The sequence below is a fragment of the Nomascus leucogenys genome, chromosome 17 (assembly GCF_006542625.1).
Source record: "Nomascus leucogenys isolate Asia chromosome 17, Asia_NLE_v1, whole genome shotgun sequence".
Taxonomy (NCBI): domain Eukaryota; kingdom Metazoa; phylum Chordata; class Mammalia; order Primates; family Hylobatidae; genus Nomascus; species Nomascus leucogenys.
Window position 1 is genome coordinate 12,482,729 of NC_044397.1, and position 12,636 is coordinate 12,495,364.

The 12,636-nt window shown below is 34.7% G+C and overlaps 1 protein-coding gene across 3 annotated transcripts in view; it reads right to left on the reverse strand.

The window, feature by feature from the left end:
- Window positions 1-12,636, reverse strand: part of SCN2A (sodium voltage-gated channel alpha subunit 2) — a 152,075-nt gene that overhangs the window by 23,170 nt on the left and 116,269 nt on the right. For all 3 annotated transcript variants that reach the window (XM_030797166.1, XM_030797165.1, XM_012496570.2), the window contains exons 18-19: window positions 4,067-4,187; window positions 1,985-2,139 (exon numbers count right to left, since the gene is read on the reverse strand). In XM_030797166.1, coding sequence (XP_030653026.1) covers window positions 1,985-2,139; window positions 4,067-4,187 — 276 coding nt within the window. The remainder of the gene's footprint in view (window positions 1-1,984; window positions 2,140-4,066; window positions 4,188-12,636) is intronic.

The window sequence follows — 12,636 nt, forward strand, 5'->3', positions numbered from 1 at the left end:
TAAACCCCTGAGGAGCCAGCCACTGTGCCAGCACGTTGTGCAATTTGGTGAGCACTGACTGGGTGTAACTGAGAACAAAGAGCTCCTACAGTAAAGGTACTAGTCACTAATGAGGCTTCATAGTTCTCTCTCTACTTGGCTTTAGAAAGCACGTCTGGCAAGGTCCCAGCATTTTAAGAGGCCAAGACGGCAGATCTCTTGAGGCCAGGAGTTCGAGACCAGCCCGGCCAAGATGGCAAAACCCAGTCTCTACTACTAAAAATACAAAAATTAGCCAGGTGTAGTAGCTCACACCTGTAATCCCAGCTACTTGGGAGGTTAATGCACAAGAATGGCATGAACCCGAGAGGTGGAGGCTGCAGTGAGTCAAGATCACACCACCGCACTCCAGCCTGAGCAACAGCAAGACTCTGTCTAAAAAAATAATGATAAAAAAGGTAAAGAAAATAAAGCATGGCTGATCCTCTTTAACCTGAGTATATGGCAGGACACAGGATTCTTAGTCAAATCAGAATTCGGCTTACAGGCCTCCAGATCCAATGCAGTAATTCTCCTAATGAAATCAACTCACCAAACACTCTAGTTATTAATTAAATTGAAACAGTAAAAGGAATGCAACCACATTTGTATCCCCAATTAAGAAAATGGTCATATCATTTTCATTATATTAATATTTTGATCCAGTTGATCATTTCATTGAATGAAATCAGACATGTTTGTAATGCCATCATTTTTCTGCTAGTCAGTAATTAAGTTAGTCTACTTCTTATCATTCACTGTGGTTGGCAATAGCGAATCAGTGTGAAGAAGACAGAGGAATCCCCTGCAGCATGGAGTTTATGTTAAGCAATTTGGACAGGAACAGGAGGCAGAGAAATTCTGGGCAGAAGAGGACGGGTACCCGACGAGGGCTCCACCCTCAAGCCTGGAACCGTGGCCCAAAGTGAGAATATACATCCCTGTTTTCCCACTTAAATGTTGCCTTTTCCAAAACTACCCATGGTGCACCCTGCCCCCATCCTGTGCCTATATAAAGCCCAGAACTCAGCAGGCAGACAGGAGGAACAGCTGGACATCAGAGACTACAGTTGGACATCAGAGAGAAGTAGCTTGACATCAGAGGGACAGCTTGCCAGCATAGCTTCAGAGAGGAGTCTGGCTGGGGATGGCCAGACTCCAGGGGAAGATTACCTTCCTGCTCCATCTCCTTTCAGCTCGCCTTCCCTCTGAGAGCCACTTTGACTGGCAATAAAATCCCCTACATTTACCATCTTCAAGTCGTTTGTACAAACTCATTCCTCCTGGACGCTGGACATGAACTTGGGTACCACAAGTGTGGGTGCAAAAGGCTGTCACACTGACCCTCCACTGAACTGTTAACATTTAAGCCATCCATGGATGGCAAAGCTAAAAGGGCACTGTAACACTTCCTCTGGGGCTTCAAGGATCGCAGGCCCCCTCCCCTAGACGCTCCCGTGGGGCTGGTATGGAGTTCACTCTTGCGGTGCCCAAATGCACTCTCCTTGGCTCCTGCACCCACTCACCTGCACTCCCCCTCCTGTGAGGGGTGGAGCAGTGAGTGAATGGAGTTCGCTCCTACCCGCACCCATGCACTCTAGTTCTCACCTGCAAAGGGGTCAGGGAAATATCGTGCTTCAGTTTGATATTTAGCTGATAATCTTACATCATGTCTACATAACCAGTCTTAATAAGAACTGCCTCTGATGACTAAAAGTCAAAAAGATCCTTCTTTAAACATTACAAGAAACCATCATGATCTGAGTTTGGTTCCACCTGAGGGCTACTCCAGACAGAGTAATAAAAATTGCTATTTCCTGAGCCTCTCACTGTGCTAAACACATCACACATATTTCTTCTCATTCTTACAAACACCTTAATTTAAAAGTGGGTAATATGAGTTGATTGAAGGGAAAGGGAAAAGATTTCAGGTGAAAGGTGAAGGAGTGGATCATGCATCACCTACCAGAGCCCCACTGCTCAGCAGAATCATGAAGACAATGAAGGTTTCGAACCAATTGTGCTCCACTATCTTATAGCATGTTTTCCTCAAATTCCACCAGAGTTTCCCTTTGCCTTCTTCTATGCTTATCTGACAACACTTGAACTTCCGTACACAGTCTAAAATACGTGGAAAAAAAAATGAAGAAAAAAAATTACTCTTTGATTAGGTATATTTGTGTTGGTGGGAGATTTATCTACATTATCACCTGATAATACACTGTAAATAACATTAATTTTTAAGATAGCTTCCACTTACAGAAGCTATCTTAAAATCATCTATATGGCTTTTTAATCATTTGTTTAATAAATATTTATTTTTATGTTTATAGCACTACTATAATGGATTACATTACAAAAACACAATATATAAAAACAGAAGAACCAAAAGGAAAATAAACTTACCAAAAGTTGATATTTCCATCCTGTCCTTATCCTGTGAGTGTAATTCCACTCTATATGGACATTTTACATATTTGAATTCTGATTAGTTCACTTAATGCTGTAACTATTTCCCATCTTTATTATAAGTAAATAAATTTGTGAAAGATTTCATAGTATTTCTCTAAATATGATTACTAGAATTCATATAACTATTCCATTTTTTTTTTTTTTGAGAGGGAGTCTCACTCTTTTGTCCAGGCTGGAGTGCAGTAGCCTGACCTCGGCTCACGCACTGCAGCCTCTGTCTCCCAGGTTCAAGCGATTCTCCTGCCTCAGCCTTCCGAGTAGCTGGCATTACAGGCACATACTACTACGCCCGGTAGAGATGGGGTCTCACCATGTTTGCCTGGCTGGTCTTGAACTCCTGACCTCAAGTGATCCGCCTGCCTCGGCCTCCCAAAGTGCTGGGATTACAGGCGTGAGCCACCGTGCCCAGCCCAATTCTACCATTATTGAATACTTCGTTTGCTTTAAATCTGGCCATTATCAATAAAAATCCAATAAACACCTTTGTATAATGTCTGGATTGCTAGATCAAAGGCTCTTCCACAAATACTTATTGAGTATCTACTATTGTCAAAAAATTGCATAGAACAAATTATAATACTATAACATGTAAAACATAGCCTTGTCCTCAAAGAATATACATTTTAAGTTGGAGCAATTTGTCTACAATTCTATAGTTATGGAAAGCCACAATGATCACAAAACAAAGTATTATGAGAGTTTTCTGGTAAACTTTAATTTCTGAGCTTTATGGAGGAAATGGATTTGAGACTAGATCTTGAAGGATATCTAAGAGCCATATGTAGAAAACAAAGCTGTAAGAATAGAGAAACAATGATACAAGTAAAACTTAGTGACAAGAAAGTCTGAGTTACACAGAAGGAAATAGGAGTCAAAACTAGAAAAGCAGCTTAGAGCCCAGGGTTTTTGGTGGTTTGATACACAGCATTGCTATTACAATATATAACTGATCCATACCTCAAATAACATAATTTTAGCTTTCTTCAGAAAATCCTTTTGCGATTACTCCAGTGACATGTTGCCCCGTATCATATGACTCATAGTATATTTTGGCATTTTTATGATCTTTTTTCAGGAATAATAAAAAATATTTGACCTTGACTGAAATAGGAGCTGTTTCAGTGAAGGACAAATTTAAATGTACGCTTATCAATTAGTACCCATTATAATATCACAAAATAGTACATGATAAATTACTTCTCTCACTTTCTTATTTATTTAATTTTTAAACCTAAAGAGAGATGTGTGTAATTTGGCTTTCTGTCCTGTAAGATATTTTATAAGGCCACAGAAAAGCCAGTTAGTAATTTCTCAGAGCTAAAAATGATTCATAAAAATGAAAATATCTAACTACGTAAATTAAACTTTGCCTTTTAAAAAGTTGCATTTTTTTCAAACAGCAAATGCAAAAAACCAAATAAACGAACAGTTGTTGGATAGGTATAGATGATTACTAGATAGGTAGAGAGATAGATAGATAATAGATGGTAGACAGATAAACAGACATTTAAATAAATAGGAAAAAATGGACAGATAAGAGGATATTCAAGACCACATATGTTATTGTTTTGCTTACCTTCTGTAAAACAGGCTTCAGGTTCAAGGGATTCCTCAGGTTCAACCTCAGGCTGTTCTCCCTCAGCAGGAGCTCCTATATCAACTGTGCTGCCTTCAGATGAACTAGTTGCATTTAGCTTCTGAAAATCAATCCCACAAAAAAAACACATTTAATTACTTTCTTTAATCTAAATGTAAAAATTAATTAGGTGTGCCCCCCCCATCTTCTGTATGCATTTTCTTGATCTGTAATTTAAGAATAACTTAAACATAATGCCAATCCGCTTTGGTAAAGGTCGGGGGTCACAAGATTAGATACAACACCATAGTATTTTTTGTCTTTAAAATATGGTGCTAACAACTGAAATAACTTCTGTTTGAGCCTGTGTATAGAGATTCTGAAAGGAAATCCTGCAGAAAGCTTATGTAAGCTGCCAGAGTCATCTAATCATCTGTGATCTTGCTTTTGTACATTAGTTTGCAAATGGTTTGCAAATAGTTTGTTTTATTCTAAAATTGTGACCCAACCAATGAAAGCTGCATAAGTGTATTTTCATGTCAAATTCAGAAAAGATTTGATCAAATGCACATAAACAGCAACCATCTAAATTTATCCACTTTTCATTGACATGAAAACATATATCAGATTGTTATTAAATGTATTCTATAATTTTCTAATTCCAAAAAGAGCAGCACATTGTTAGCTATATAGCAAGAGCTGATATTTTGCATTCTCTTTGGCCAATGCACTCCTGTGTTTCATTGTGCATTTGAAACTACTTGTTACTCTGGCACTCTTACCTGCCCTGTTAGTACAGGCAGAAATGAATATTTAGTTGTTCTTTTGTTTTCCTTTAGGTTAAATCAAATATCACTAAAAGAAAAATATAATAGAAGTTGTTTTATATCTTGAAATGCAATAAACTTTAGCCAGGTTGGTCCATTCTTGGGATCAGCATACATAAAGGGATCCCAGTCTTTAACCTGGTCTTAAAATGCTCCAGAAATGATGCAGGGCCAGGTGTGAGTGCCACACAGGAATCAGAGTAGTTTGGGCCACAGCATTCTCGGACCTGTTACAATGTTATTACCATTAGTGCATAACATTAGGAAATGGTTGAGCTGATAAGAGCTACTTTATAAAAAGGATGAGGTAAGCACATGATAAAATGCACACTGAAGTATGTTAGACTAGAATAAGATGGATGCTGTAGTCAGTACTGGAAATGTTATATTTGGGCATAGGATTATGTGGATTTTCTCTAGGAAGATGTTTTCTTTATTTTATGAAAATAATTTTCTTTATATAAAATATTTCCTTAGCATAGTGATGCTGATGACTTAAAACACATTGATGTATGATATACATGAGATTAAAAATGCTTTTGTCTCTTGTAATTTAAAAATACTAATGATAGAAGCATAAATATTAGATACTTCTGCCTGCTTTGAGTTAGAGAATTATTTTTTAATTTGTCCAAAAAAGTTAAATCAAAGATTATATATTGTAAGGTGCTTGAAGGTTGATGATTTATTTTAATTTTTCAGGTATATCAAATTACTAGAAAAATAATCCTAATATCTTTGTCATTAAAGTTTGAATATATTTGTTCTCAGACGAAACATTACATGTTTTTTTAATTTCCTATCTTTTGGATTGGAATCTTTCTAAGTAATAACTATGTTTCTATACATGTAATTGACTAAAAAATGACTTAAAAATCTTCTCATTTTAATATATCTAATTCACACTAAGCTGTTATGCTATTAGGGACCTGATAATATTGATCTTATCACCTGCGGCATGTTGGAAAATAACACAGGTAATCAGAAAAACTGAAGCTTAGTCACATCTGATGGAAGTACAAACAATCCACAATAAGAAACAAAAAATATTTCTTTTAAGAATAAGGTTCACACTGTAAACACAGAACAGAGTAAGACTTGGGGTGACCACGAGGGAAAAATGAGGATCCATATTCAGGGTTCTGCAAATGCTCAGGCTGACATTGCTGAATGACTGTATCAGAGCTTACATCAGTGCTAAGTATGTTACAGTACGTTAATAAATTTTGCTTAAAAAAATGAATGAATGAGTGAATAAATGAATGAAAGACATCATAACATAATGAAGTCTAGCCCTTGACAGTGATTGGGAGGAGTCACCAGACAGCATATTATAGAAGATCTTCATTAAAATGTGCAAAAGTTTACATAGGATTCCTGTAACATCAATTGTCACTCCTGCTGCCAAGTATCTGGGTTGCCAACACTTTAAATGACTTTGGGAAGACTTTCACCACCACACCATTTCTTTCTTCACTGTCTATTTTTCAACATTCATGTTTCCTTGCTTTCATAAAGTCTCCCCAATAATTCTGGACTCCTAATTTCTTCCATCCATCTTCACTCACCATATGCACCCTAGGCTGTTCACCAACCTTTTCATGGCTTATCATACATATTGAACCTTGATAATGTATGGGTCAAATTATTTTGGACAGATGGATTCTGGGTACTTTAACAGGCTTGTAAAACATTTGGGGGCAGAAGCCATTTACTCTAGGCCCTATGGATAATACACCAATATGGATAATATGAATAATACACATGTACTCTAGGCCGTATGGATAATACACCAATATAGTTCAATACAAGGAACAGACTTTGAATTGCCAAAATGTTGTTCATTAAGTATTGAATGAATTGCTAGATGCACTGTCTGTTTTGAATAGCCTGTTCAAATTAGCAACTTGCCAAATAGTTTGATCCAAGGTTAAAATCAGAGAATATCAAACAGAGTTTGCTGTACTTGGCTGAAAATGAGAAGCATGTTGAAGTGTTTTTTTTTTAATTGCTCTTTTGTTCATTTTCTCTGGAACTTAAATTATAAAAGACATTCCTGTACTTTCTCTTATTTAAATCACATTAAAAGTAGAAGAATTAACATTGCTCCCTTTCATTTTAGTGCACTACTTTAGTTCTGACGTAGAATTAATAGATACCTTTTTCCTAAAGCCAAATATTTATCTATTGAAAGGTCAAGCTTTTACTTTTTCCAAGGTTCAATTCAAAAGTATTTTGTGTTTCTAGAAAATGCATCTCATCAGACTTAATTTTTTAGAGGAAAGATCATGTTTTTATCACCCTTGTATCTCTAGCACCAATGTTTGTGTTTAATAAATTTTGGGTAAATGAATGAATGACCAGTGCGAGGACTCTTTTATCCAACCACTAACTACTAACACTTCCTATCTGATATTTACTTTCACATTCAAAAGAATACACATAATATTCTCTCTTAATTGCAGAGTAACACAAATCTTTTAAGATTCTGAATTGTGTGGGCAATGACGAACAACTCTTAGAACTAGGAGTACTGTCTTAAAACCAGTCTGCCAATTATTCAGACCTAATGTGAGCGTATGAGGTGAACTGTAGTTTAACTGTGGAGTCAGGAAAACCATTACTAAATCATTTTGACAGTGTTTTCCCTCTTTTCACTCTGTGTACAAGGATCTATAGCTCCAGTGATGAATGGAGCCTCTTTAAGGAATGCAATCTCATCCTTCCCCACTGTCTTCTGAAGCGGAGCAGCACAGGATCCGTCACATGTGTTACTTGAATACTTCTCCACTTACAGTACTTGATTTACAAATAACAAAGAATCTAAGCTGCACATTGATCCTTAATGTCAGCCAATCCAGTATTTATTTAGAGAAGGAAATGTGAGTTTTATCGTCTTGTCAAAAGTTGTAGCGAATCAGTGGTTGGATTCTAGATCTTCTGCGCCCCATTCTGCCATGCTTCTCTAAAGAGTCTTTTCGATGATTCAGAAGTAAACCCAATGTTTATCAATTTAAAACATTTAGACTAGATATGTAGTCAAATATTGTAGGTTCCAGATAGTGCTTATGATATTGTTGATTTCCATGTTTCAAAACCATGAACTTTAGTATTAATTCAAGTTATATTCATAATTGTTAATATATTTTAATGTAGATTAGAGCTAAATACACATTGGAATATTTCATAAACAAAAAGTTTTTTTTAAGCAATAATCCTGAAACATAGGCAGGAAATTCTGATTTATAAAACCCTTCTTGATAACATCAATTAAATGACTTTCTTTAAATTACATTCGAGGCAAATATCATAATATTATAAAATATGTTGACTAAAGCTGTTAAAATGTGTAAAAGCCCATAAAATAAAATTAATCAAATTAGGAATATAAAAATATTCAGCTTCATTTAAGGTCATAATTATGATCAACCTGACTGTAGTACATAGTCACCAATTAGAACGGTGAGATGATCATTATGTGAAACTGTTACAACTCATGCACTTAAGAATTTTCAAATAAAGAGTGCCTGAAAATGCTCCAATCTGGGCATAATTCATGGTGAAATACTAAATAAGTAAGTGACCAAAATATGAACTGGCTAGAAGCAGGTCCAGTTTAAAAAGTTCTATATACGTACCTTTGGTATAATTTGGATATTTAGGTTCACTTTTTATTACCTGTACTTATTTATCAGGAAACTAGTGGACTAACTGATGTTGTTAGCATAGCCCTTGCCTAGTTAAAATTTAACAAAAAAAGGATGCCAGGACAAGAAAGAGATCAAATAGGAATAGCCGATTTTATATGCTCTGAAAAAAGGCATTGGCAATCATTTACTTTCAGGTGGAAATATTACTTGAACAATGTTTTTGGTGGATACCTAATATTACAGGACTCTTCCTATTGAAAATCTACTGTGATTCTTTTATATGCTAGATAATTATAATCAAATGATTTAAGCAGGGCGGAATCATATTTTGCTTAATGATCTAATAAACATCAAGATACAATATTTCATTTTGTATTTTTAGATATTATACTTCTAACTTATGCTTTCTGCTTTAATAATAAATTACTACTAAATATCAATGTGCCAAATGAATAGTTTCTCTTTAGACAGCAAATGTGAGCAAATGAAAGTAAATTATTTTCAAAAATAATGAATCACAACAGAAAATGGAAGAGAAAAAATAACTTCCTATTAAATTTTTCATAGGCACACTCGTTTCTCATTATGAAGCTAAGATACATTTTGAAGAAAACATAATTAGTAGATATTGTATATAATTTGGGAAAAGAGAGATTTTAATTTAATTTAAAAATTGTCACTTAAAAAAGAGAAAACTTCAAATACAGATTAAATCAAGTATCCCATATCTGACTATTTTGGTTTCCAAGAACAAAAAAAGAATATGGTAAAATCAAAATAATTACTCACAGTATACTATATTACCCAGAAAGTCATTTCAGTGTTTATAATGAATACATTATAACATTTTTTAAACCACAAATAGTAGGATTTTAAATATTTTTCTTTGGATGGCAAAAGGAACTCTTATGTTATGATGTCCTAATGCTCAGTAGATTACCAGTGACCCAAAGACACATGTGTTTGGCCCATTTCGTTCTTATATTAAAGATATTTTGGGCATTTTTTTCCATCTTAATCACTATCCCACTGGAAAACTTTCCCATGAGGACCACACATTCTCCAGGATAAAGTCGTAGACAGGTGCCTGTTGAACCCATTCCACCACTGCTTACCCAAACCTTCCCTACACATTTTTGTCCCCTTTCCTAACCCCTGTATTATAAATTAGTATATTCTTTTAGGAAGTGGACAATGTTTCCTGAAGGAGAATAAGAGACTTTTTCAAGGAAATGAAAAATTGCAATAATGTGAGGATTGAAAATAAACGAACCAGTTCCTTCTTAGCTTCTATTCTATCACCTTTACTCCAGCTGAATCCCCTAGATACACTGATGGATAATATGCCTCAAATATTTTTCTAAACAGGAAATTGGCAAAATGGGATACTCAGAGAATAAGGAAAGTAACCTTGCCTTTTTCCAAGAAACAAGCTATTACCCCAAAGTGCCTAAATCTCATGCTTTTCTGAGGAATTAATACATAATAGGAAGAAGTAATTATCTGTAGTTCTATGTATACGTGCGTCTGTGTTTAACTGTAAACAATTAGGCATCTTGGATCCCATTTTATATACCATTCCTCCAATATATGAGGCATTATAGTTCATGAATCTGGAGAGCCAGTGATGGAATATTTTGTTCCAAAGTATAAAAGAATGCTCCAGGAATGGCCTGATTATTGCTTCTTCCAAAGAGCCAACTACACTTTTATATTAGTGTTGTTTTATAGTTTTATTGGCAAAAGGAGAGGAAACTGTATCTAAGTGACAAAATAATTAACATTTCTTAAAAATGATTAAATTGGGTTTAGACAATTTGGTTAACATATTTGTGCGTAAAACTGTGATTTCAACATTAGGAAATAAAGGTCCACTAATGGATCCCATAGAATGATGTTACATTTATTGCTATTGTCACATGATAGGGAGGTCTCTTCATTTTAAAAACTCCCTAGGAGCAAGAGTTTCTGATTCTTTTCCTATATATGAGTTTGTGGATCATGATAAATTTAAATAATATTCTTCAGGAGAAAGTTTTCCAGCAGGTCTGAATAAAATAGACGGGAGAGAAAGCACAGAGGAGCCAAGAAGATGAAGAAGATGGACTCTAAATCTATTTTTAGAATGAGCATACCATCTATAAGTCTTTCATTATCACTATTATTATTATTATTTGGTATGCAAAAGACATTATTTCCTTTTCTTTCAGTCTAGGAGTTTTAATGGTAAATATAAACAGAGTTTCCAAAGAAATTATATTCTAAATGCAAAATACTGTTGGTCAATTGCTAAATAAAGCAATGCCATTTTCCCTAAAATGAAGCAGATAAATATTATACTCATGCTGCTAGCAACTGAAACACAGACATTCCTATTCATTTACATTATTATCACATTAAAACATCCTTTGGGAAGTTTGCACATGAATAAGGGATTGCTTTAATTTGAAGATTACCCTTCAGAAAAACATTACACTAAATAAAAAACTGTCAAGAAAGTACACTAACTGGGCTATATTTTTTTAAAGGCAGAGGATAAAAAGCATTTTTGCAAGTTTTCAAAGAGCACCTACATTTCTCCTTTAGGCTCCTAATATGTTCAAAACTCTGTAACATTAAAAGGAAATTAAATAATCCATAAAGGCATGCACTTTTACTTTTCATTGAATATAATTTCTATTAAAATCTATGTAAGAAGATTAGCAGCTAAATCATTGTTTTTTCAGGTTAGGGTTGTCAGACTTGCCTGACCATGCTTTACATGACTCAGCATAATAGCAGCTGTGCATGTTTTTATTTTACTGCCAATGGAAAGGCAAGGAACGTAGCTGAGTAACATGCAGGCCAGTCAAAAGTCATTTAGAAACTGATTATATTTATAGATGTACAACTTGCTTGGGTAACCTGGGTAAAAGTGGTGGCACGAGCCTCTGGCTGGTTAAAAAACACCAGAGCTGCATTCTTGATGGCTCCAGCTTGATTTTACTCCTGTGAGAAGTAAGAATGGTAAGCGGTGAAGGTCACCATATCGCACTACTAAATTTCACTTCGAAAAATAGTCATTCAAGCATGGCTTCCACATTATTAAATACTCTAAAAGAAAAAAACAATCATTCAAAATCACAAAAGGAATTACATTAATATAATCGAAATAACATTAAAATTAAAGCATACGTGATTATGACATGATTTTAAATGGTCTACTCTAGAGAATCTACAGAAAACTACTGAAGAATCATACAAATTTAGCAAAGACATTGCAGAGGACTTACTGTGAACACCTAAAAAATCTCTGAGTCCACTCAGTCTGCCTTATAAAAAAATTCATTTAGACATTCCAGAAAAAAAGTCTCATTTTTCTTTGATTAAAAAATTAATTTAGAAAGGATTGGTAATAAGCCTCATGATGTTTCTTACTACTTTGTGATATTTAACAATGTAATAATGTCCCCCAGTTAGAAAAATGACCAGACAAAAAAGACTAGAAGGCAGACAAGAAATGCTATTTCAAATGGGAGTGTCTGAAATTCTTCAATAATTGTTTTCTCTAGTTTTTTAGTGTAGAGCTACCAGGTAAAATTCTGAAAGATCAAAACCTACACATAATCTCTTTCATGGCTATAATTCTAATAATTTATTATTTTATAAATTTATTTCTAGAAAGTTTGATATAAAGCCAGAATTAAAAACCCCTCCAAATAATGTTAACACTGAAGTAACAGTCTCTATGCTGGGAAGGTATTGGAAGGACTCCACAACTCAAGCAATAAAATAATCCTGTCTGCTTCCACCTGGCAGATCAGTTCTCTTCCTCCAATTCTGAAATACTGAATTCACAAATATTATTTTAGAGTATTTAACTCAGAGCTAACTTAATTAGAAAACAAATCAAAAAGCTTAATGGTAACAAGAAAAACAAGAGATTTCCGTACTCTAAACCCCACATCACTGGACTTCCCTCTTACTTCAAACATAATGGCTTAAGTTAAGGCAAAATATATGCTGTTTTGGAAAACCCAGGGCTGTAAAATCTCTTAAAGTTATGGATGTCAAGTTAAACATTCCTCAAAAGATATTCGAACTTAGCTAAAAG